This window comes from Hyla sarda, chromosome 12 (genome assembly GCF_029499605.1).
Source record: "Hyla sarda isolate aHylSar1 chromosome 12, aHylSar1.hap1, whole genome shotgun sequence".
NCBI classification, from domain to species: domain Eukaryota; kingdom Metazoa; phylum Chordata; class Amphibia; order Anura; family Hylidae; genus Hyla; species Hyla sarda.
In genome coordinates this window covers 18,399,889-18,421,130 of record NC_079200.1, presented here as the reverse complement: position 1 = coordinate 18,421,130, position 21,242 = coordinate 18,399,889, and the positions used below count along the sequence as shown (strand labels likewise).

General features: G+C 43.6%; 1 protein-coding gene across 7 annotated transcripts in view; it reads right to left on the bottom strand.

Moving 5' to 3' along the window:
- The window catches only part of PLEKHH3 (pleckstrin homology, MyTH4 and FERM domain containing H3), a 169,386-nt gene that overhangs the window by 24,011 nt on the left and 124,133 nt on the right, over positions 1 to 21,242 (bottom strand). For all 7 annotated transcript variants that reach the window (XM_056549096.1, XM_056549091.1, XM_056549093.1 and 4 more), the window contains 3 exons: positions 19,566 to 19,654; positions 8,214 to 8,408; positions 3,893 to 4,050 (listed from right to left, as the gene is read on the bottom strand). In XM_056549096.1, coding sequence (XP_056405071.1) covers positions 3,893 to 4,050; positions 8,214 to 8,408; positions 19,566 to 19,599 — 387 coding nt within the window. In that variant the 5' untranslated portion in view covers positions 19,600 to 19,654. The remainder of the gene's footprint in view (positions 1 to 3,892; positions 4,051 to 8,213; positions 8,409 to 19,565; positions 19,655 to 21,242) is intronic.

The following is a 21,242-nucleotide window of genomic DNA, read 5'->3' as shown; positions in this document are numbered from 1 at the left end:
TCAGCCATCAATAATTTCTACCAAGGTTCCTTTTCCAATAGCGCCTTGGTTTCCAGGTTCTTCAAAGCTATTGCCAACCTTAGACCTTCTGTGACTCCTCCAGTCCCTCATTGGGATCTACCTTCAGTTCTCCATACTCTGGAAGGTCATCCCTTTGAACCTCTTCAGGATGCAGATATTAAGTTGCTATCATGGAAGACTCTCTTTTTAGTAGCCATTACATCAGCAAAAAGAGTTTCTGAGCTCCAGGCATTATCCATACAGCATCCTTACATGAAGATTCAGGAAGATTGCTTAATTGTCCATCTGGATCCCTCATTCAGGCCGAAGGTTTGTTTTGACTTCAACCTTAATCAAGAAATATTTTTGCCCGACTTTCATCCAACTCCTCTCGATAGTCGGCAGGTTTCTCTTCATACTCTTGATGTCAAGAGAGCTGTCCTTTCTTATATGGACAGGACCAAGGACTTTAGGCAGTCTAATGCTTTGTTCTTGCAGTTTATGGGTCCAAACAAGGGCAAGCCGGCTTCCAAGGCCTATCTGGCACGTTGGATCAAAGGTCTAATCGCTTTGTGTTACTCTATCCGTGGTGAAGACTGCCCGATTGGAGTTCGGGCCCACTCAATTAGATCGGTTTCCACCTCTTGGGCTAGCCTAGCCCAGGTTTCACTGGATCTCATATGTCGGGCTGCAACATGGTCGTCACCAGACACCTTTATCAACCATTACAAGTTAAACCTCATGGCTGGCAGAGAGGCGTCCTTTGGCAGGCATGTGCTGGAAGCGGCTTCTTCCTTACCCCCCCTTTAATTTACTGCTTGCTATATCCCTTTGTGTGCTGCCGAGGGACGAAATGGAAGGTTAAAATTTACTTACCGAAATTTTTTCTTTCCATGAGTCCCGAGGCGGCACAGTTACCCACCCTAATAAATGTATTTTTTGCTGCATACTAACACGTGTGTCCTGGTCTCTGGGGGTTATTTATGGGAATGGATACCCAGGCTGGGCTACTTCTGGTTAACTGCTTAATTGTTTAATTACTCTTGTTAGATCATCTTCTGTCCAGTAAAAGGAGGAAAAGTGATGTTAACCCTTTGTGTGATGCCTCGGGACTCATGGAAAGAAAACATTTCGGTAAGTAAATTTTAACCTTTTAAGTCTTGAAAAGCAAATCTCTTTCAATATACAATAGAACTTCCTCTCCTCCACCAATAGGATGGCTGCATTTCAGGGGTTTGGGAAAGCTGGGTGTCAACTCGTAAAGGAGCCATTTATGGCGATCGCTGTTGTCATTGTTGGAAAACGCCAAATGAATAAAGACTTAACCAGACACAGAAGAGAAAATTATGAATCTTGTAAATCATAAAGACTTCATGGGGGAGGTCCTGACCCCGGCTGTCTTGCAGCAAGTTTCTTCCATCCTCAGGCGCCAGCACATAAGTGACAATAACTTCACATTGGATTGAGATCCTGAAAATGACTGCAATCTAAACAGTGCATTGACAACCACAACATATTTTCTACCCCAGGCATAATCATTACTATACTTTAAAGGGGTTATCCAGGAAAAAACTTTTTTTTATATATCAACTGGCTCCAGAAAGTTTAACAGATTTGTAAATTACTTCTATTAAAAAAAAATCGTAATCCTTTGGGTACTTATGAGCTGCTGAAGTTGAGTTGTTCTTTTCTGTCTAAGTGCTCTCTGATGACACATGTCTCGGGAACCGCCCAGTTTAGAAGCAAATCCCCATAGCAAACCTCTTCTACTCTGTGCAGTTCCCGAGACAAGCAGAGATGTCAGCAGAGAGCACTGTTGCCAGACAGAAAAGAACAACTCAACTTCAGCAGCTGATAATTATTGAAAGGATTAAGATTTTTTAATAGAAGTAATTTACAAATCTGTTTAACTTTCTGGAGCCAGTTGATGTTTTTTCCTGGAATACCCCTTTAATGTGCCCAGATATGGACGGGGTAGGGGTGCAAATACTGTAACAAAACGACGCCACACAGTGAACAATGTTCCTATTCTAAGGCTGCATTCACACTGTATCAGGTTTTTGATTAGATTCCCCCAAACTGGACTAAACCGTATCAAAACGCGTGAACAAAAATGAACCCGTATAGTATATGGTTAAAAAAAAAAAAAACATATACGGTTTGAAAAATTATGTCCGGTTGCATCCGTTTTTTAAGAAAGAAAATGTATACGTTTTTAACTTTTCACTCCATTATAAATAATGTTTCAATTGTTTAATTGAAATTCCAAGAAAAAAACATTTCGCCGTGCACTGCGCACGTGCAAAGTCAAAAACCGTATGGTGCAAACCGGATGGAATCGTACGAACATATGGTTCTCTACGTTTCCCATTGACTCCCATGTTAAAAGAACCATATACGGTTTTTCACCTGGACCGAAAACCTTGGTAGGCTACAGTTTTGGGTACGGACAAAACTGTACAAGACGCAAAAAGTACACAACCGGATGCATCGTTTGGCATACGCTTTTCAATAGAGAATCAATGCATATGGTTTTCAATACGGTTCCGTGCGGTTTTTAAATAAAAAACGTATATGGGAATTGTATTGCAAAAACGTGGTGTGAATGCAGCCTTACACTAGATCAAAGCTCTAACTACAATGTGAACAGGTATTTGTTACAACGTGCCGGCCGCCAATAGTCTACTGCAGTGGTCTCCAACCTGCGGACCTCCAGATGTTGCAAAACTACAACTCCCAGTATGTTGGACCATATAGCAGTGTATGGTATAGGTCAATGTTTCCCAACCAGGGGTGCCTACAGCTATTGCAAAACTACAACTCCCAGCATGCCCGGACAGCCGTTGGCTGTCCGGGCATGCTGGGAGTTGTAGTTTTGCAACAGCTGGAGGCACCCTGGTTGGGAAATAATGGTTTATGTACGGGGACAGGTGCTTCTTCAGGGTCCTATACAGTACACACAGTGTCCGAAATGGAGCCGCCCTTACTTGGTGTCCAAAGGAGCAGCTAACCCTGGCACAGGTAAGGAGTAGTACAGAACTTGTAGTTCATCCGTGTACTCTATAGGGGGCGCAACCAGACAGCCAGTCAGTGCATGCACTTTTGATTGGTCAGTTCCTCCAGCTGTGACATGTTTTGCAGATCTGGACTGTCTGTACATAAAAGACCATTGTATGTTGAAACTATTGTATGTTGAGGCCATTGTAAGTTGAGGGATCACTGTACATAGACATCAATAATAAAAATAAAAAAATCGGACGCGATATTGATCAGATTTAGAATCTGGACGAAAAATTTGCTGAGAGTTGTAGTTTTACAACATCTGGAGGTCCACAAGTTGGAGACCACTGGTCTACTGAATTCTTTTTTCATATTTATTTTTATTTATTCTTATTTTTGTGTATGTATATGTGTATATATATATATATATATATATATATATACACGGTATATATATATATATATGTGTGTGTGTGTGTGTCTAATTATATATATATATATATATATATATATATATATATAAAAAACCTTTTTATTTTTTATTATTTCGTGTAGGGCTGCTGTATAATTGCATTAATTTTTTGTGTGTGTTTTTTCTGCCTGATTTCAACTGTTCATACACATCCATTGTTCCATTTCCATGTTTTCCACATGTCTTTATTAAGTGTGATGTCATGATACATGTGATGTTCCTAAGAAAGTATTTAAAGTTTGGATTTTTATCCTGTGTGTTATGACATGACTAAGGACCTGTAACGGTCCGAAACGCGTTGGCTCCTGCCTGATGCAAGTTTGTATCCGCTGCCTTACAATAATAGTACCTGTCATTTTACCGCACTTGGCGCTGGACATTCCTTTGTTATACCACTGGTCTACTGTATGGTCTACTCACTTCTATGTCTTTTATGAGCAGCTGTGTGGGGGTCTCCATTGGGTCCTTGCTGTCTATCACTTTCTGGATGGCGCACACCCAATGCACAGCCTCATTGAGATGTTCTGTGTATAAGCGGTAACAGTGCTTCCTTCCATACACAGTCACATTCCAGAACCCTGAGGACAAGCAGAACAAGCGTTAGCAGACTCAATAAGGAATAGCCTCCCTGCGGAACAAGCAGCATACCAATTATTTGATTAAGATCCTACCAAGGGTTAAATCTTAAAGGGGTACTCCACTGGAAAACATTTTGTTTCAAATCAACTGGTGCCAGAAACATAAACAGATTTGTAAATGACTTCTATTTAAAAATCTTAATCCTTCCAGTACTTATCAGATGCTGCATGCTCCACAGGAAGTTCTTTTCTTTTTGGATTTCCTTTCTGTTCCCAGCAGCGGGACCCCCGCAATCAGACATCTTATCCTCTATCCAGGAAATCCAGGATATATATATATCTCAACTGGCTCCAGAAAGTTAAACAGATTTGTAAATGACTTCTATTAAAAAAATCTTAATCCTTTCAATAATTATCAGCTGCTGAAGTTGAGTTGTTGTTTTCTGTCTGGCCATAGTGCTCTCTGCTGACATCTCTGCTTGTCTTGGGAACTGCACAGAGTAGAAGAGGTTTGCTATGGGGATTTGCTTCTAAACCGGGCGGTTCCATGACAGGTGTCATCAGAGAGCACTTAGACAGAAAAGAACAACTCAACTTCAGCAGCTCATAAGTACTGAAAGGATTAAGATTTTTTAATAGAAGTAATTTAATATAAGTAATTAACAAATCTGTCTAACTTTCTGGAGCCAGTTGATATATATATATAAAGATTTTTTTTTTCCTGGATAACCCATTTAAGATGTCTAGGGGCAGAGTACCCCTTTAATAATTAAAAAGTCTGTTACCTAAGTGAGGTACACAGAGAAGGTAGCAGATGATGTTGCCTGGGCCAGCCAAGAGTTGTAGTCTCAGCCTTAGTAGGGGACTTTGTTCGCAGTGACTAGAGTAACCTTAGGGCCCCAAGTACCTCCCTGAGGGGGACTCAAACTATAAGCCCTCCTCCCTGCTCTCTGCTGCCACCTCTGTCCATGTCAGGAACTGTCCAGAGCAGAAGCAAATCCCCATAGCAAACCTCTCCTGCTCTAGACAGTTCCTGAAATGGACAGAGGTGTCTGCAGAGAGCACTGTGGTCAGACAGAAAGGAAATTCAAAAAGAAAATAACTTCCTGATGAGCATATAGCAGCTGATAAGTACTGGAAGGATTATGATTTTTAAAGGGTAACTCTCATTAAAATAATTTTTTGCTATTGCACTCCTTATGGTAAATTAAAATATTTCTAATATACTTTGTTTAAAAAAATACGTTTTCTATGTTCTATTTGTGCTTAAAAAAGCTCAAGAGCACATTTTCCCCATCTCATACACAGACTTAGGACCAAGGTCTAAACACAGGAAGTGCAGCCTGGAGTGCTGAGGGGGGGGGGGGTGTCCAGCCTCATCCAATCAGAGCTCCTCTCACACTTAACTGCCATATGCTGTTGGTTGTAAAACAAAAAAAAGAACAGGCACTCCCTTGTGGAGTATCAACGGGATCACAGCTGTGTGGGAAGGAGGGGAAAAGTGAAGGCTCACCCTGCCAGGTTGTGCACGTTCCCACACAACAAGGATGTTCGTTTGTATGATGATGTAGGTCTGCAGCCTTCCTGAAGATAGTAGAAATATATAGGAGACTTCAAGGATACAGGAATTCGGGCGCTGACCAAGAAGGGAACAAGTGAAGCCAGGTAGGTAACGAACAGATTTAACCCAATGCGACGCGTTTCACCGCACTTGCGCGGCGAAACGCGTCGCATTGGATTAAATCTGTTCGTTACCTACCTGGCTTCACTTGTTCCCTTCTTGGTCAGCGCCCGAATTCCTGTATCCTTGAAGTCTCCTATATATGCTGTTGGTTGGACCCCCCCCCTCAGCACTCCAGGCTGCACTTCCTGTGTTTGGGCTTCGGTCCAAAGTCTGTGTATGAGATGGGGGAAAATGTGCTCTTGAGCTTTTTAAGCTCAAATAAAACATAGAAAACTTCATATTTTTTTTAAACAAATTACATTAGAAATATTTTTTATTTACCATAAGGAGTGCAATAGCAAAAATTTGTTTTAAAGGGGTATTCCAGGCAAAAACTGTTTTTATATATATCAACTGGCTCCGGAAAGTTAAACAGATTTGTAAATTACTTCTATTAAAAAATCTTAATCCTTCATATAGTTATTAGCTTCTGAAGTTGAGTTGCTGTTTTCTCTCTAACTGCTTTCTGATGACTCACGTCCCGGGAGCTGTGCAGCTCCTATGGGGATATTTTCCCATCATGCACAGCTCCCGGGACGTGACATCATCATTGAGCAGTTAGACAGAAAACTTCAGAAGCTAATAACTATTGGAAAGATTAAGATTTTTTAATAGAAGTAATTTACAAATCTGTTTAACTTTCTGGCACCAGTTGATTTAAAGAAAAATATTTTCCAGTGGAGTACCCCTTTTAAGTACTAGAAATCAAAGAATTTTAAAGTGGTACGGTGTCATGCATATGGATGAACCAATTGCGGGTGGTTATACAGCGTGGCATCACATGTTGTACTCTATGGCTCTGTACAATGTAGTCTCACCATAAGGCATTAGGGCCTCTAATTATGGCGTCTGATTTTGCCCCCAGGACATAAAGGTCTGGTGTTTATTTCCCCTTATTATCGATGACCCATTGGTCAATACCCCCCTCCATTAATTTGCTGACTATGCAGTTCCCTGGAGAGAGGAGTTCTGCAATACAGAAAGGAATGGGACCAACTAAGACGGGGCTCCCTCTCTCTAAGAGTTCCACAACAAATGGTCTGCCACTATGGTACGTATGCCCTTGATGCCTACGGAAGTACAGTAGGCTCATCAAGCTGAATATTATTGGGCACCCCGACATTTTTGAGGTTTACAGAGCCATAATATGGCCATGTGTATGAGGCCTAATGCTGTACTATATTAAAGGGGTATTCCGCCCCTAGATATTTTATCCCCAGATGTCTGATCGAGGGGGTCACACTGCTGGGGACCCCCGTAATCTCCCTGCTGCACCCAGCGTTTGTTTAGAGCAACGCCGGCTCATGACGTCATGGACACGCCCCACTCGTGATGTCACGGCCACGCCTCCTCAATGCAAGTCTATGGGAGGGGGTGTTACTGACGTATTTTTTTTTTGATTTACAGAGCCATAATATGGCCATGTGTATGAGGCCTAATGCTGTACTATATTAAAGGGGAACTCAGCCTCTTATTCCCTATCCAAAAGATAGGTGATAAGATGTCTGATCGCGGGGGTCCCGCCATTGGGGACCCCTGTGATTTCTCCTGCAGCACCCGGCGTTTGTTTAGAGCAGCGCTGGCTCGTGGTGTCACGGCCACGCCCTGCTTGTGATGTCACTGCCACGCCTCCTCAATGCAAGTCTATGGGAGGGGGTGTTACTGCCGTTTTTTTTTTAGATTTACAGAGCCTTAATATGGCCATGTGTATGAGGCCTAATGCTGTACTATATTAAAGGGGAACTCAGCCTCTTATTCCCTATCCAAAAGATAGGTGATAAGATGTCTGATCGCGGGGGTCCCGCCATTGGGGACCCCTGTGATCTCTCCTGCAGCACCCGGTGTTTGTTTAGAGCAGCGCCGGCTCGTGGTGTCACGGCCACGCCCCGCTTGTGATGTCACTGCCACGCCTCCTCAATGCAAGTCTATGGGAGGGGGTGTTACTGCCGTTTTGTTTTTTAGATTTACAGAGCCATAATATGGCCATGTGTATGAGGCCTAATGCTGTACTATATTAAAGGGGAACTCAGCCTTTTATTCCCTATCCAAAAGATAGGGGATAAGATGTCTGATCGCGGGGGTCCCGCCATTGGGGACCCCTGTGATCTCTCCTGCAGCACCCGGCGTTTGTTTAGAGCAGTGTCGGCTCGTGGTGTCACGGCCACGCCCCGCTCGTGATGTCACGGCAACGCCCCCCTCAATGCAAGTCTATGGGAGGGGGCGTGACGGCCGTCACGCCCCCTCCCATAGACTTGCATTGAGGGGGCGTTGCCGTGACGTCACGAGCGTGGCGTGGCCGTGAAGCCACATGCCAGTCATCCGGCTAGTTGTCTAGGGGCGGAGTACCCCTTTAAGCAATATCATAAGCGTGTATATCCTCCGTATATGGCAGGCCGCCATCATGGACAGCTCTGGTCATCTGACGGCTGCCTCAGCTCACCTGTCTCCTTGTACGTTTGCTTGGATGGCCACATGACAGAACACAAGCTGGTGAGCACCAAGCTGCCCAAGCGTTTGCTAGGCTTCTCATTGCTATTGTAGCAATCCAGGGAGTCGGGAGTCAGGACAAACCAGTACTTCTTCAGCCTGGACCAGGGCCGTCTGGCTTCACCGCACACCTCGCGCTGCAACCACCCTGAGGAAAAAGAGACAAAAAGAACTGAATGGGGGGTTGTTGGAGACAAAGCTTTTCCTGCTGAGGCCTGGGCTACACGGAAAGGTTTTGTAGTGGGGGGAGATTTATCAAAACCTGTGTGGAGGAAGAGTGGTGCAGTTGCCCATAGCAACCAATCAGATCACTTCCTTCATTTTTAAAGAGATCTATGAAAAATGAAAGTAGTGCTCTGATTGGTTGTCATGGGCAACAGCACCACTCTTCCTTCACAAAGGTTTTAATAAATCTCCCCCCATTGACTTTACGTATTTAATGACAGCTGAAGATTGCATATAACCCTATGTATTGCTTTGGACTGCATCTGTAGTTTAAAGGAGGTCTCTAGACTTAAAGGGGTACTCCGGTGGAAAACTATTTTTTATTTATTTTTTTATTTTTTTATTATCAACGGGTGCCAGAAAGTTAAACAGATTTGTAAATTACTTCTAATAAAAAAGATTAATCCTCCCAGTACTCATCAGCTGCTGTATGCTCCACAGGAAGCTCTTTTCTTTTCGAATTTCCTTTCTGTCCAACCACAGTGCTCTCTGCTGACACCTCTGTCCATGTCAGGAACTGTCCAGAGCAGGACAGGTTTGATATGGGGATTTGCTCCTACTCTGGACAGTTCCTGACATGGACAGAGGTGTCAGCAGAGAGCACTGTGGTCAGACTGAAAAGAACTACACAACTTCCTCTGTAGTATACAGCAGCTGATAAGTACTGGAAGGATTAATATTTTTTTATAGACGTAATGTACATATCTGTTTCACTTTCTGCCACCAGTTGATTTGAAAAAAATAATTTTCAACCGAAGTACCCCTTTAAAGTCACTGTGACTTAGGTCTTGTCACTTCCGCTCAGAAATTCCATTGCAGCAGAGTCCCGTTGTTTTCTATAGGATTCTGTGCTCAGACCCCCATCACTTGGTAGAGAAGCCGGGAGAAGTGCTCAGCGAAGTTCCTTTTTTCTCTCAGTTTCTCTTCATTAGACGCGCCCCATAGACTTTCTATAGAATCTATCTCCAGCAGCCAGACATGGAGAGATTTAGCTTAGCTAAGTGTGTCTCGCTGCTACTTCTAGTGATTGATGTGGGTCTGAGTACCAAGACCCCAAAAGATCCAATTTTTTTAAAGATGTTTTTCTGACATTTCAAAAGTTTTTAAAAATTGTCTAGAGGAAGAAAAAGTTAGTAGAAATTAAAATAAATATATATATTAGAGGTGCACCGAAATGGAAATTTCAGAACCGAAACGAAACCGAAAAAAAAAAAAAAATGTCCGGCCGAAACCGATACAGATACCGAAAATGACTTCTCCCCGTCTTTTGGTAAAATGCAGCGCTCCGCTCATTAGATTAGATTAGATTGCCCCACATTAGTAGGCAGCTCCCCCACAATAGTAGGCAGCTCCCGAACAATAGTAGGCAGCTCCCCCGCAATAGTAGGCAGCTCCCCCACATTAGGTCAGCATTTCCCCCACAATAGTAGCCAGGTTCCCCACAATAGTAGGCAGCTCCCCCCAACAATAGTAGGCAGTTCCCACACAATATTAGGCAGCTCCCCCCAACAATATTAGGCAGCTCCCCCCACATTTTTAGGCAGCTCCCCCCCACATTAGGTCAGCAGTTCCTCCACAATAGTAGGCAGGTTCCCCACAATAATAGGCAGCTCCCCCACATTAGGTCAGCATTTCCCCCACAATAGTAGGCAGGTTCCCCACAACAATAGTAGGCAGTTCCCACACAATATTAGGCAGCTCCCCCCAACAATATTAGGCAGCTCCCCCCCACATTAGGTCAGCAGTTCCCCCACAATAGTAGGCAGGTTCCCCACAATAGTAGGCAGCTCCCCCCCACAATATTAGGCAGCCCCCCCCCACAATATCAGGCAGCTCCCCCCAACAATATTAGGCAGCTCCCCCCAACAATATTAGGCAGCTCCCCCCAACAATATTAGGCAGCTCCCCCCAACAATATTAGGCAGCTCCCCCCAACAATATTAGGCAGCTCCCCCCAACAATATTTGGCAGCTCCCCCCCAACAATATTAGGCAGCTCCCCCCCACAATATCAGGCAGCTCCCCCCCACATTAGGTCAGCAGTTCCTCCACAATAGTAGGCAGGTTCCCCACAATAATAGGCAGCTCCCCCACATTAGGTCAGCATTTCCCCCACAATAGTAGGCAGGTTCCCCACAATAGTAGGCAGCTCCCCCCAACAATAGTAGGCAGTTCCCACACAATATTAGGCAGCTCCCCCCAACAATATTAGGCAGCTCCCCCCACATTTTTAGGCAGCTCCCCCCCACATTAGGTCAGCAGTTCCTCCACAATAGTAGGCAGGTTCCCCACAATAATAGGCAGCTCCCCCACATTAGGTCAGCATTTCCCCCACAATAGTAGGCAGGTTCCCCACAACAATAGTAGGCAGTTCCCACACAATATTAGGCAGCTCCCCGCAACAATATTGGGCAGCTCCCCCCCACATTAGGTCAGCAGTTCCCCCACAATAGTAGGCAGGTTCCCCACAATAGTAGGCAGTTCCCCCACAATATTAGGCAGCTCCCCCCCACAATATTAGGCAGCCCCCCCCCCCACAATATCAGGCAGCTCCCCCCAACAATATTAGGCAGCTCCCCCCAATAATATTAGGCAGCTCCCCCCAACAATATTAGGCAGCTCCCCCCAACAATATTAGGCAGCTCCCCCCAACAATATTTGGCAGCTCCCCCCCAACAATATTAGGCAGCTCCCCCCCACAATATCAGGCAGCTCCCCCCAACAATATTAGGCAGCTCCCCCCAACAATATTAGGCAGCTTCCCCCCAACAATATTAGGCAGCTCCCCCCCAACAATATTAGGCAGCTCCCCCCCACAATATCAGGCAGCTCCCCCAACAATATTAGGCAGCTCCACCCCAACAATATTAGGCAGCTCCCCCCACATTTGTAGGCAGCTCCCCCCCACATTAGGTCAGCAGTTCCCCCACAATAGTAGGCAGCTCCCCCCACCCCACAGACATACAGCTTCCAGCCATATACAGTGTATGGCTGGAGGCTGTATGTCTGTACTGCTGCCCCCACAGTGTTCCGGTCACCGCTCCTCCGGCCTGGGGTCACATCTACTGCTATGGCCTATGGACCATAGCAGTAGGTGCCGGGACCGGAGGAGCGGTGACCGGAACACTCAAGAAGATGACGCGGTCACTTACCAGGCCCCGGCCGGCGCGCGTTCTCCTGCGACGATCCTGCGGTCCTCCTGCGTCTCTATGGTTGTACGCACGGGACGTCAGTGATGTCCCGTGCGTACGACCATAGAGGCGGAGAAGCGAGGGACCGAAGGAGGATCGCAGGAAGATGCCGGGGAATGGTGAGTGACCGGCGGACATCCTTATGTCCCGAAAAGATTTTTCGGGACACAGGGATGTCCGGGATAGGAATACTTCTTTTTATGTGCCCGGGCCGGCTCCCGTGTGTGGCTGCAGGCGGGGGCCGACCAGAGCATATAAAACCTAATACTGTATACTAAAAACCAGGGGGCCTCCAGCTGTTGTGAAACTACAACTCCCAGCATGCCCGGACAGGCAAAGTCTGTCCGGGCATGCTGGGAGTTGTAGTTTCACAACAGCTGGAGGCCCCCTGGTTTTTAGTATACAGTATTAGTTTTTATATGCTCTGGCCGGCCCCCGCCTGCAGCCACACACGGGAGCCGGCCCGGGCACATAAAAAGAAGTATTCCTATCCCAGAGAGCACCCCCCCCCCCCAGATGTTGCGCCCGGTGCGGCTGGCCCCCCCTGCACCCCCCACGAGTGCCACTGGCAGTGTTTGTAACTTGTGCTGTGGGCGGGCAGGGGAGGTGGGTCATTATCGGCACATTTTTTGTTGTTTCGGCATTTCGCCGAAATAGCTATTTTCGGCCGATATGTATCGGCCACCGATATATCGGTGCATCCCTAATATATATATATATATATATACACACGCAATTTAGGGGGAGCGGCACCCTCTAGCCGTGCAGCCCTCCCCTTTTCACAGGAGGTTTTTAAATTGATTGTGGTTCCAGCATGTCACCCAGTCAGAGGCCATATGCCCAGCAGAGGTGAGTGAAATGAGTGTTAGAGTCCCATCTAAAGATCACCTCCACGTGGTGGATGGGGGACATGGTTTGATCAAAAAGTGCGCTAAGAGCTTCCATTTTTGGACCATTTTTGGAGTGCTGCTGAAACCTTCTATTTTGTATTTTTATATATATATATATATATATATATATATATATATATATATTTATATTTATATGTGTGTGTGTGTGTAAAATAAATAAAACACTTGCTCCCAGTCCAGGAATTCCCAGCAAACGTGACTCGTTGACCTCATTGTACACTGTGCACGGGAAGCTGCAGCCAATCACTGGCCTCAGTAGTTGGGAGGTCCCAGGAGGAGGTACAAAGTTGTATTTGTGTACTGTCTTACAGTTGAATCTATCACATGAAACATGCCGTCCTATCTGAATGGAGGGGGAGTATACAAGTATAGTTTTGCAGGATAAAAATAAGCAAAAGGTAAAATTCTGACCATCTAAAAACCTTTATCAGTCAACAAATAACGCGTTTTGGGGCATAGATGTTACCCCTTCCTCAGACACACCTTGGTCAGTGTGGAGAGCATATTTTTATCTTAAAGGGGTACTGCAGCCAAAATTAACTTATCCCTTATCCACAGGATAGGGGATAAGCAGCTGATTGCAGGGTGTCCGACCAATGGGACCCCCTGTGATCTACGGAACGGGACCTGACTCTCTCAGTGTGGAGCGTGTGTTGTCTACCGGTAGACGGCACACGCTCCATTCATTTCTATGGGAGTGCCAATGATGCCCGAGTGCTGGACTCAGGTCTCTTCGGAGCTCCCATAGAAATCAATGGAGCGTGTGCTGTTTACTGCATGCGCTCCTCACTCGAAGCTGGGTCTCGTTCCGGAGATCCCGATGGTTCCAACGGTCGGACCCCCTGTGATCAGCTACTTCTATCTGCAGGATAGGGGACAAGTAAGTTTTGGCTGCAATACCAGCTGTACATTGGTATTTGGTCTGAACCCTATTTGGGTCAGCAGAACCCCCAGCTGAGTCCCCACCTGGATTTGCCATTATGGAGTACACAACCTTATCAGGTGAGGATCTGTCCATAGAGTGACGAACGCCGAAACATCAAAATTTTTATTCGCTATGGGGCGCTCTGCCTCTCTGTGGGGTTTCGCCTGTCTGAATGGGTAGATGTAAGGTTTACCATATGAGGTTCAAACATTCGAAAATTTCTGTGCGGACATTCCACAGACAGTAGAGGGCCGGCAGAACATGCTGGCACTAGGACTGCTCGGAAATACGGCGTCTCATAGACAGCAATGCCTTTCTGTGCGGACTCTGCAGAAAGAATAGACTGTCTATTCTTTCTGTGGACTCCGTAATCGGCATTTCCGCGCTAGATGTTTCCGCCATGTGCACAGTGCAGCAGAATCCCATTGAAATCAATGTCGGAATGTCCATCATGTGAACATAGCTTTATCGTAAGGCGGATCACATTGCCGTATTGTCTATTCATCTATGTGTGAAATTGTGTGTAAAGTGCTTCAAATTTGGGGTTAAAAACATTAGATGCGCTACACTAGATGCAGGAACCATGGCTTAAAGGGTACCTTTCATCAAAAAAAAACTTTTGATATATTATAGATTAATGTATGCAGTGTAAGCATGTTATTAAAAAATATGCTTCTTTTTATAAAATTTTCCACTCTGAAAATCACCACTAGGGGTCTCCCTACCAGTCCTGGCCACAAGCCTTTTTTTTATTTTATTTTATTTTTTATAGATTTCAGACTCATGCTGGAGTCCTAAATCTCAGACTGCAGCCAGGACACAGACAAGCTCAGCACTGCTCCCTGCCAAAAGATGCATCAGGTTCCATCCGGTTTGCACCATACGGTTTTTGACTTTGCACATAATTTTTTCTTGGAATTTCAATCAAACAAGTGAAACTTTATTCATAATGGAATGAAAAGTTAAAAACGTATACGTTTTTTTCTTAAAAAACGGAAGCAACTGGACAACATTTTTCAAATCGTATATGTTTTTTAACCGCATATGGGATAACATTTGTGCACATGTTTTGATACAGTTTAGTCCGGTTTTGAGGAATCCGGTTTTCATCAAAAACCTGATACGGGAACTGTATTGCAAAAACGTGGTGTGAATGCACTCTTAGCCCGGGAAACTCCGTTCACAAAACCTGCCTCGGTCGGCTGACTGTTTACATAGGACTGATTTTACACAGGACCTGGACTACCAGCTGAGTGTTTTATATCTGTTTTACAAGTAGATATCTCTATTCCTGGCCACAGACCAATCCTCCCTCAGCTTCCTTCTACTGTCATCCGAACTTCTCCAACTCCCGCCATTCCTGACACCAGTGAGAGATTTTCTTCTGCCGCAATGGGAACCATCAAGGCCGGTGGGGGGAGAAGCTGCTGGGGACCACCGTGATAACCCGTCGTCCAGGCAGCATGAAAGTGATGACATATTCCCCTTTAAGGTTTATATAAGGCAGAAAGTAATCTCTCACAGGTGACGGGATGGCGGGGGTAGGTCGGTCGGATGAGTAAAAGGAAGCTGAGGGAGGATTGGTCTGTGGCCAGGAACAGAGATATAAAGTAATAAAATGGATATTAAAACGTTCAGCTGGCGCCCAGTCAGATCAGTCCTATGTAAACAGTCTACAAGGTTTTATCACTTGATGTTGCAGCACTTAGTCATTGTCCCATACACTACAGAAGGGGTCCCCATCACTTGGAATCATTACTATAAGGGCGCATTCACATCACCATTTTACCATCCTACTTCTTCTCACGATTTTTGACTATGAAATCGTACAAATCTGCTCGCCAAGTCATATCCATTGACTTCCATTCATTAATGATAGACAACAAATGCATCAGTTTTGATCCGCATCCGATTTTGCACGATTTAAGATCGGAGGTAAAATCGTGGTTGACCACGATTTTACGGCCAGATTCTAAATCTGATCAAAATGGTGTCCGATTTTTTTAAATTATTGATGTCTATGTAAATCGCATGGAATCGTGTGACTGTGCAATTCTATCAGATTAAAGGGGTTATCCAGGAAAAAACTTTTATATATATATATTTATATATATATATATATATATATATATATATATCTCAACTGGCTCCAGAAAGTTAAACAGATTTGTAAATTACTTCTATTAAAAAAATCTTAATCCTTTCAGAACTTATGAGCTGCAGAAGTTAAGGTTGTTCTTTTCTGTCTACGTGCTCTCTGATGACACGTGTCTCGGGAACCGCCCAGTTTAGAAGCAAATCCCCGTAGCATAAACCTCTTCTACTCTGTGCAGTTCCCAAGACAAGCAGAGATGTCAGCAGAGAGCACTATTGCCAGACAGAAAACAACAACTCAACTTTAGCAGCTGATAACTATTGAAAGGATTAAGATTATTTAATAGAAGTAATTTACAAATCTGTTTACCGTATATACTCAAGTATAAGCCGACCCGAATATAAGCCGAGGCCCCTAATTTCACTCCAAAAACCGAGGAAAAGTTATTGACTCGATAAGGCTATGTTCACATGAGCCTAGGGTGGGAAATACATCATCCCCCCTGTCATCATCCAGACCCCCATCATTAACACCATCATCATCATCACCGCCTGTCATCATCCCCTTGTCATCATCCCACCCCCCCCCCTTCATCATCACCACCTGTCATCATCACCGCTTGTCAATGTCTGATTACAGTGGTCTTCAACCTGCGGACCTCCAGATGTTCCACATGCTGGGAGTTGTAGTTTTGAAACATCTGGAGGTACGCAGGTTGAAGACCACTGCGGCCTTCGTCCTCATCCAGACCCCCCCCCCCTTAGTTTTGTACTCACCTCCCCCCGCGGCGGGACGTTAGGGTGAGCTGGTCCGGGCAATCTGTGCTGCAGGACCGTCCGGTGGGGGGCCTCTTCTCCGCGCTTCGGGCCCGGAATAGAGACGATGTCTTGACAACGACGCACAGGGACGTTGCTCATGAACGTCCCTGTGCGTCGTCGTCAAGGCAAGGTCACTATTCCGGGGCCGGGCCCGAAGCGCGGAGAAGAGGCCCCCCCCGGTGAAGACGGACAGCCCGGAACGACTATCCCTCCCCACCGGATGGTCCTGCAGCACAGATGGCCTGGACCAGCTCACCCTAACGTCCCGCCGAGCGGAGGTGAGTACAAAACTAAAGGGGGGGTCTGGATGATGACGAAGGCCGCAGTGGTCTTCAACCTGTGGACCTCCAGATTTTTCAAAACTACAACTCCCAGCATGCCCGGACAGTTGCCGGGAGTTGTAGTTTTGAAACATCTGGAGGTCCACAGGTTGAAGACCACTGAGGGTGGAGAGTTCACTCGAGTATAAGCCGAGGGGCTAGTTTTCAGCACGAAAAATCGTGCTCAAAAACTCGGCTTATACTCGAGTATATACGGTCTGGAGCCAGTTGAGATATATATATATATATATATATATATATATATATATATATATATATATGATGCAAATCATAAAATGTTGCAGTAATTTGCATCTGCATCACTGGACTAATACGGCTACTCAAATTTACTATATATATATATAAAAGTTTTTTCCTGGAATACGATTTTTTTGTACGCATGCGCAGTAGACTTCAAAACACATACACTTCACTTTATTGCCATTGGCATACATATTAATTTTAAAAACAAGATCAGATTTTTATTAAAAAATCGGATGGAATTTTCATCTGTACGATTTTTGGATACGATTTTTAAACCGGATAGCTAAGAAATTTTTACATACGATTGTATACGATTTTTTGCAATCCGATTTCGTCAGATTTTACGGTCCGATAATCGGATGCTTAAATCGTGATGTGAACCTACTAGCCTAAGCTAGATCAGAGAGCAGTTCCCTTTCTGGCAGACTGAAGCGATCATTGTATTATGAGGACATTCATCTGTATGGCTGCCATGGCACATTACATCTCAGCAAAAGCGGTAGAGGGTGTGTGTGCCTGACTACGACTACCAACAAAATCAGCTGTCTGCTGGAGGTGCTGGGAAAGAGACCTTCGGTGATCAGTGTTCTGTATCCTAAAAGGGATATATATGTCTGTGATCATACAACCCCCTCAATTATTATCTAATCTTAATAATAATAATAATAATATTATAATGGGTAGATGTGTCTGGTCAAAACTCCCCCTCCATGTATTTCTATGGGATAGACGGAGATAGAGGGATAGGGAATAGGTTTTTCTAAACAGGACTACCCCTTTAAAGGGCTACTCCGCTGCTCAGCGTTTGGAACAAACTGGTTGCGAACGCTGGAGGCGGGAGCTTGTGATGTCATAGCCCCACCCAGTCATGACATCCCGTCCCGCCCCCTCAATGCAAGTCTATGGGAGGGGGCGTGACAGCCGTCACGCCCCCTCCCATAGACTTGCATTGAGGGGGTGGGGCGTGACGTCATGAGGGGACGGGGCTATTATGTTTATGCTATTAAGATTTTCTAATTTAACTCATTAGAAAAAAAAAAGTTGTCTCCCCTTTTTATAAAAAAAGACTGCTAGTGGTCCCCATATCATCCAGAAGATAATCCTGTCTGACTGCAGCATTATCTTTGTCCCAGCTGAAGCACGGGCTGAGATAAAAGTCCAATAAGTGAGGACAGGACCAGTGCTCCTCTGTGCTCACTCCTGTCCTATCTAGACTGCAGCATGAAATCAAAGAGAAGGGGGTTACAGAGCAGTCTGCAGTGATTGGATGAAAAGACACAGCACAGTAGACTCAGGGAGGAAGTGAATGCATGTTGGTTGAGGGCGGGCTCAGTGCTTGCCTTGGACACTCCCCTTCCTGAGCAGTGGATGTCAAAATGAGTGAGCAGCAGAACAGAGGCATTGGTGAGCCAAATACAGACGCAAGAGACGTAAAAAAAAAAAAAAAAACACGTAAAGAATCTACATGACCTAGTGAGTAACATATATAAGCATAATGTTTTACTGTGATATGACAATTCAACTTTAAAATTGTAAGATTTCAAGATAATAGAAAAAGATAAAAATTCTAGCTAGAAATAGACATAGATATGTGATAGATTAGGTTAGGTAAGAGATAGATAGATATAAGATATATATATATATATATATATATATATATATATATATATATATGAGAGAGATATATAGATAGATATGAGATAGATAGATAGATATGAGATAGATATATAGATAGATATGAGATAGATAGATATGAGATAGATAGATATGAGCTAGATAGATATGTGAAAGATATGAGACAGATAGATGATAGATAGATATGAGATAGATAGATGATAGATAGATATGAGATAGATAGATGATAGATAGATATGAGATAGATAGATGATAGATAGATATGAGATAGATAGATGATAGATAGATATGAGATAGATGTGAAATAGATAGATAGATATGAGATAGATAGATAGATATGAGATAGATACCGTAGATAGATATGAGATAGATAGATATGAGATAGATATGAGATAGATAGATATGAGATAGATAGATATGAGATAGATATAAGAGAGATAGATATGAGACAGATAGATGATAGACAGATATGCGATAGATAGATATAAGATAGATAGATGATAGATAGATAGATAGAGATAGATATGAGATAGATAGAGATAGATATGAGATAGATATGAGATAGATATGAAATAGATAGATAGGAGATAGATATGAGATAGATAGGAGATAGATACCGTAGATGGATATGAGATAGATAAGTATGAGATAGATAGGAGATAGATAGATATGAGATAGATATATAGATAGATATATAGATAGATATGAGATAGATAGATATGAGATAGATAGATATGAGATAGATATATAGATAGATATGAGATAGATATAAGATAGATAGATAGATAGATATGAGATAGATAGATAGATACTAGATAGATAGATAGATAGATAGATAGATAGATCGATCTTTCTCTACATTCTCTTTCCATGTTGCTGGCCTTGGATGGATGACTGAAGCCCCCAGTGAAGATTTCTTTACCTTTGACAATGACATCCTGCTCGTCCTTGCACATAACCTTGCTGCTCGGTGTTATCAGGCTGTGTTTTTCCTCAGAGACAAGTAATGGCCTGAAATAAGCAAAGACAGAATAGGATCTCTTAGCCGCCCACACGTGTAACATAGAATACGATAGCAGATAAGAGGCCTCCAGCCACCTACTCTGCTCTACAAAATGATATCATTCATTATTTCTGCCACAAAATAAATAAGATATTGTAATTACATTTATATATCCATCTCCTATCATCTGTTATATATCATCCAACGCTTAGCAGCTGATTTATTAATACAGAATATATTTAGACCTCATATAGGCCACCAGAACCAAGAATCAGGCTTGTGCAAAAAATGATGTCCTTCAATGACCAGTGGTAGATCATGCTGAACAGCATATAGCGGTATAGCCTAACCACAGAATATGCTATAAATATCTAATATATGCAGGTTCTACCTCTGGAACCTGTATTTATCTCCATACTGGAGGTCAGTGATTGATCAGATACATGTATACATAATAAATGTCCCAAGCAGATTGTACTGTAAAATATATATATCATCTACTCAGCTCCTCCTGCTCTATAACATGATACCTGCAGATTGTACTGTATTGTATATATCATCTGCTCAGCTCCTCTTGCTCTATAACATGATACCTGCAGATTGTACTGTATTGTATATATCATCTGCTCAGCTCCTCCTGCTCTATAACATGATACCTGTAGATTGTACTGTATTGTATATATCATCTGCTCCGCTCCTCCTGCTCTATAACATGATACCTGCAGATTGTACTGTATTGTATATATCATCTGCTCAGCTCCTCCTACTCTATAACATGATACCTGCAGATTGTACTGTATTGTATATATCATCTTCTCAGCTCCTCTTGCTCTATAACATGATACCTGCAGATTATACTGTATTGTATATATCATCTGCTCAGCTCCTCCTGCTCTATAACATGATACCTGCAGATTGCACTGTATTGTATATATCATTTGCTCAGCTCCTCCTGCTCTATAACATGTTACCTGCAGATTGTACTGTATTGTATATATCATCTGCTCAGCTCCTCCTACTCTATAACATGATACCTGCAGATTGTACTGTATTGTATATATTATCTGCTCAGCTCCTCCTGCTCTATAACATGTTACCTGCAGATTCTACTGTATTGTATATCATCTGCTCAGCTCCTCCTGCTCTATAACATTATACCTGCTGATTGTACTGTATTGTATATATCATCTGCTCAGCTCCTCCTACTCTATAACATGATACCTGCAGATTGTACTGTATTGTATATATCATCTGCTCAGCTCCTCCTGCTCTATAACATGATACCTGCAGATTGTACTGTATTGTATATATCATCTGCTCAGCTCCTCCTGCTCCATAACATGATACCTGCAGATTGTACTGTATTGTATATATCATCTGCTCGGCTCCTCCTGCTCTATAACATGTTACCTGCAGATTGTACTGTATTGTATATATAATCTGCTCAGCTCCTCCTGCTCTATAACATGATACCTGCAGATTGTACTGTATTGTATATATCATCTGCTCAGCTCCTCCTGCTCTATAACATGTTACCTGCAGATTGTACTGTATTGTATATATCATCTGCTCAGCTCCTCCTGCTCTATAACATGT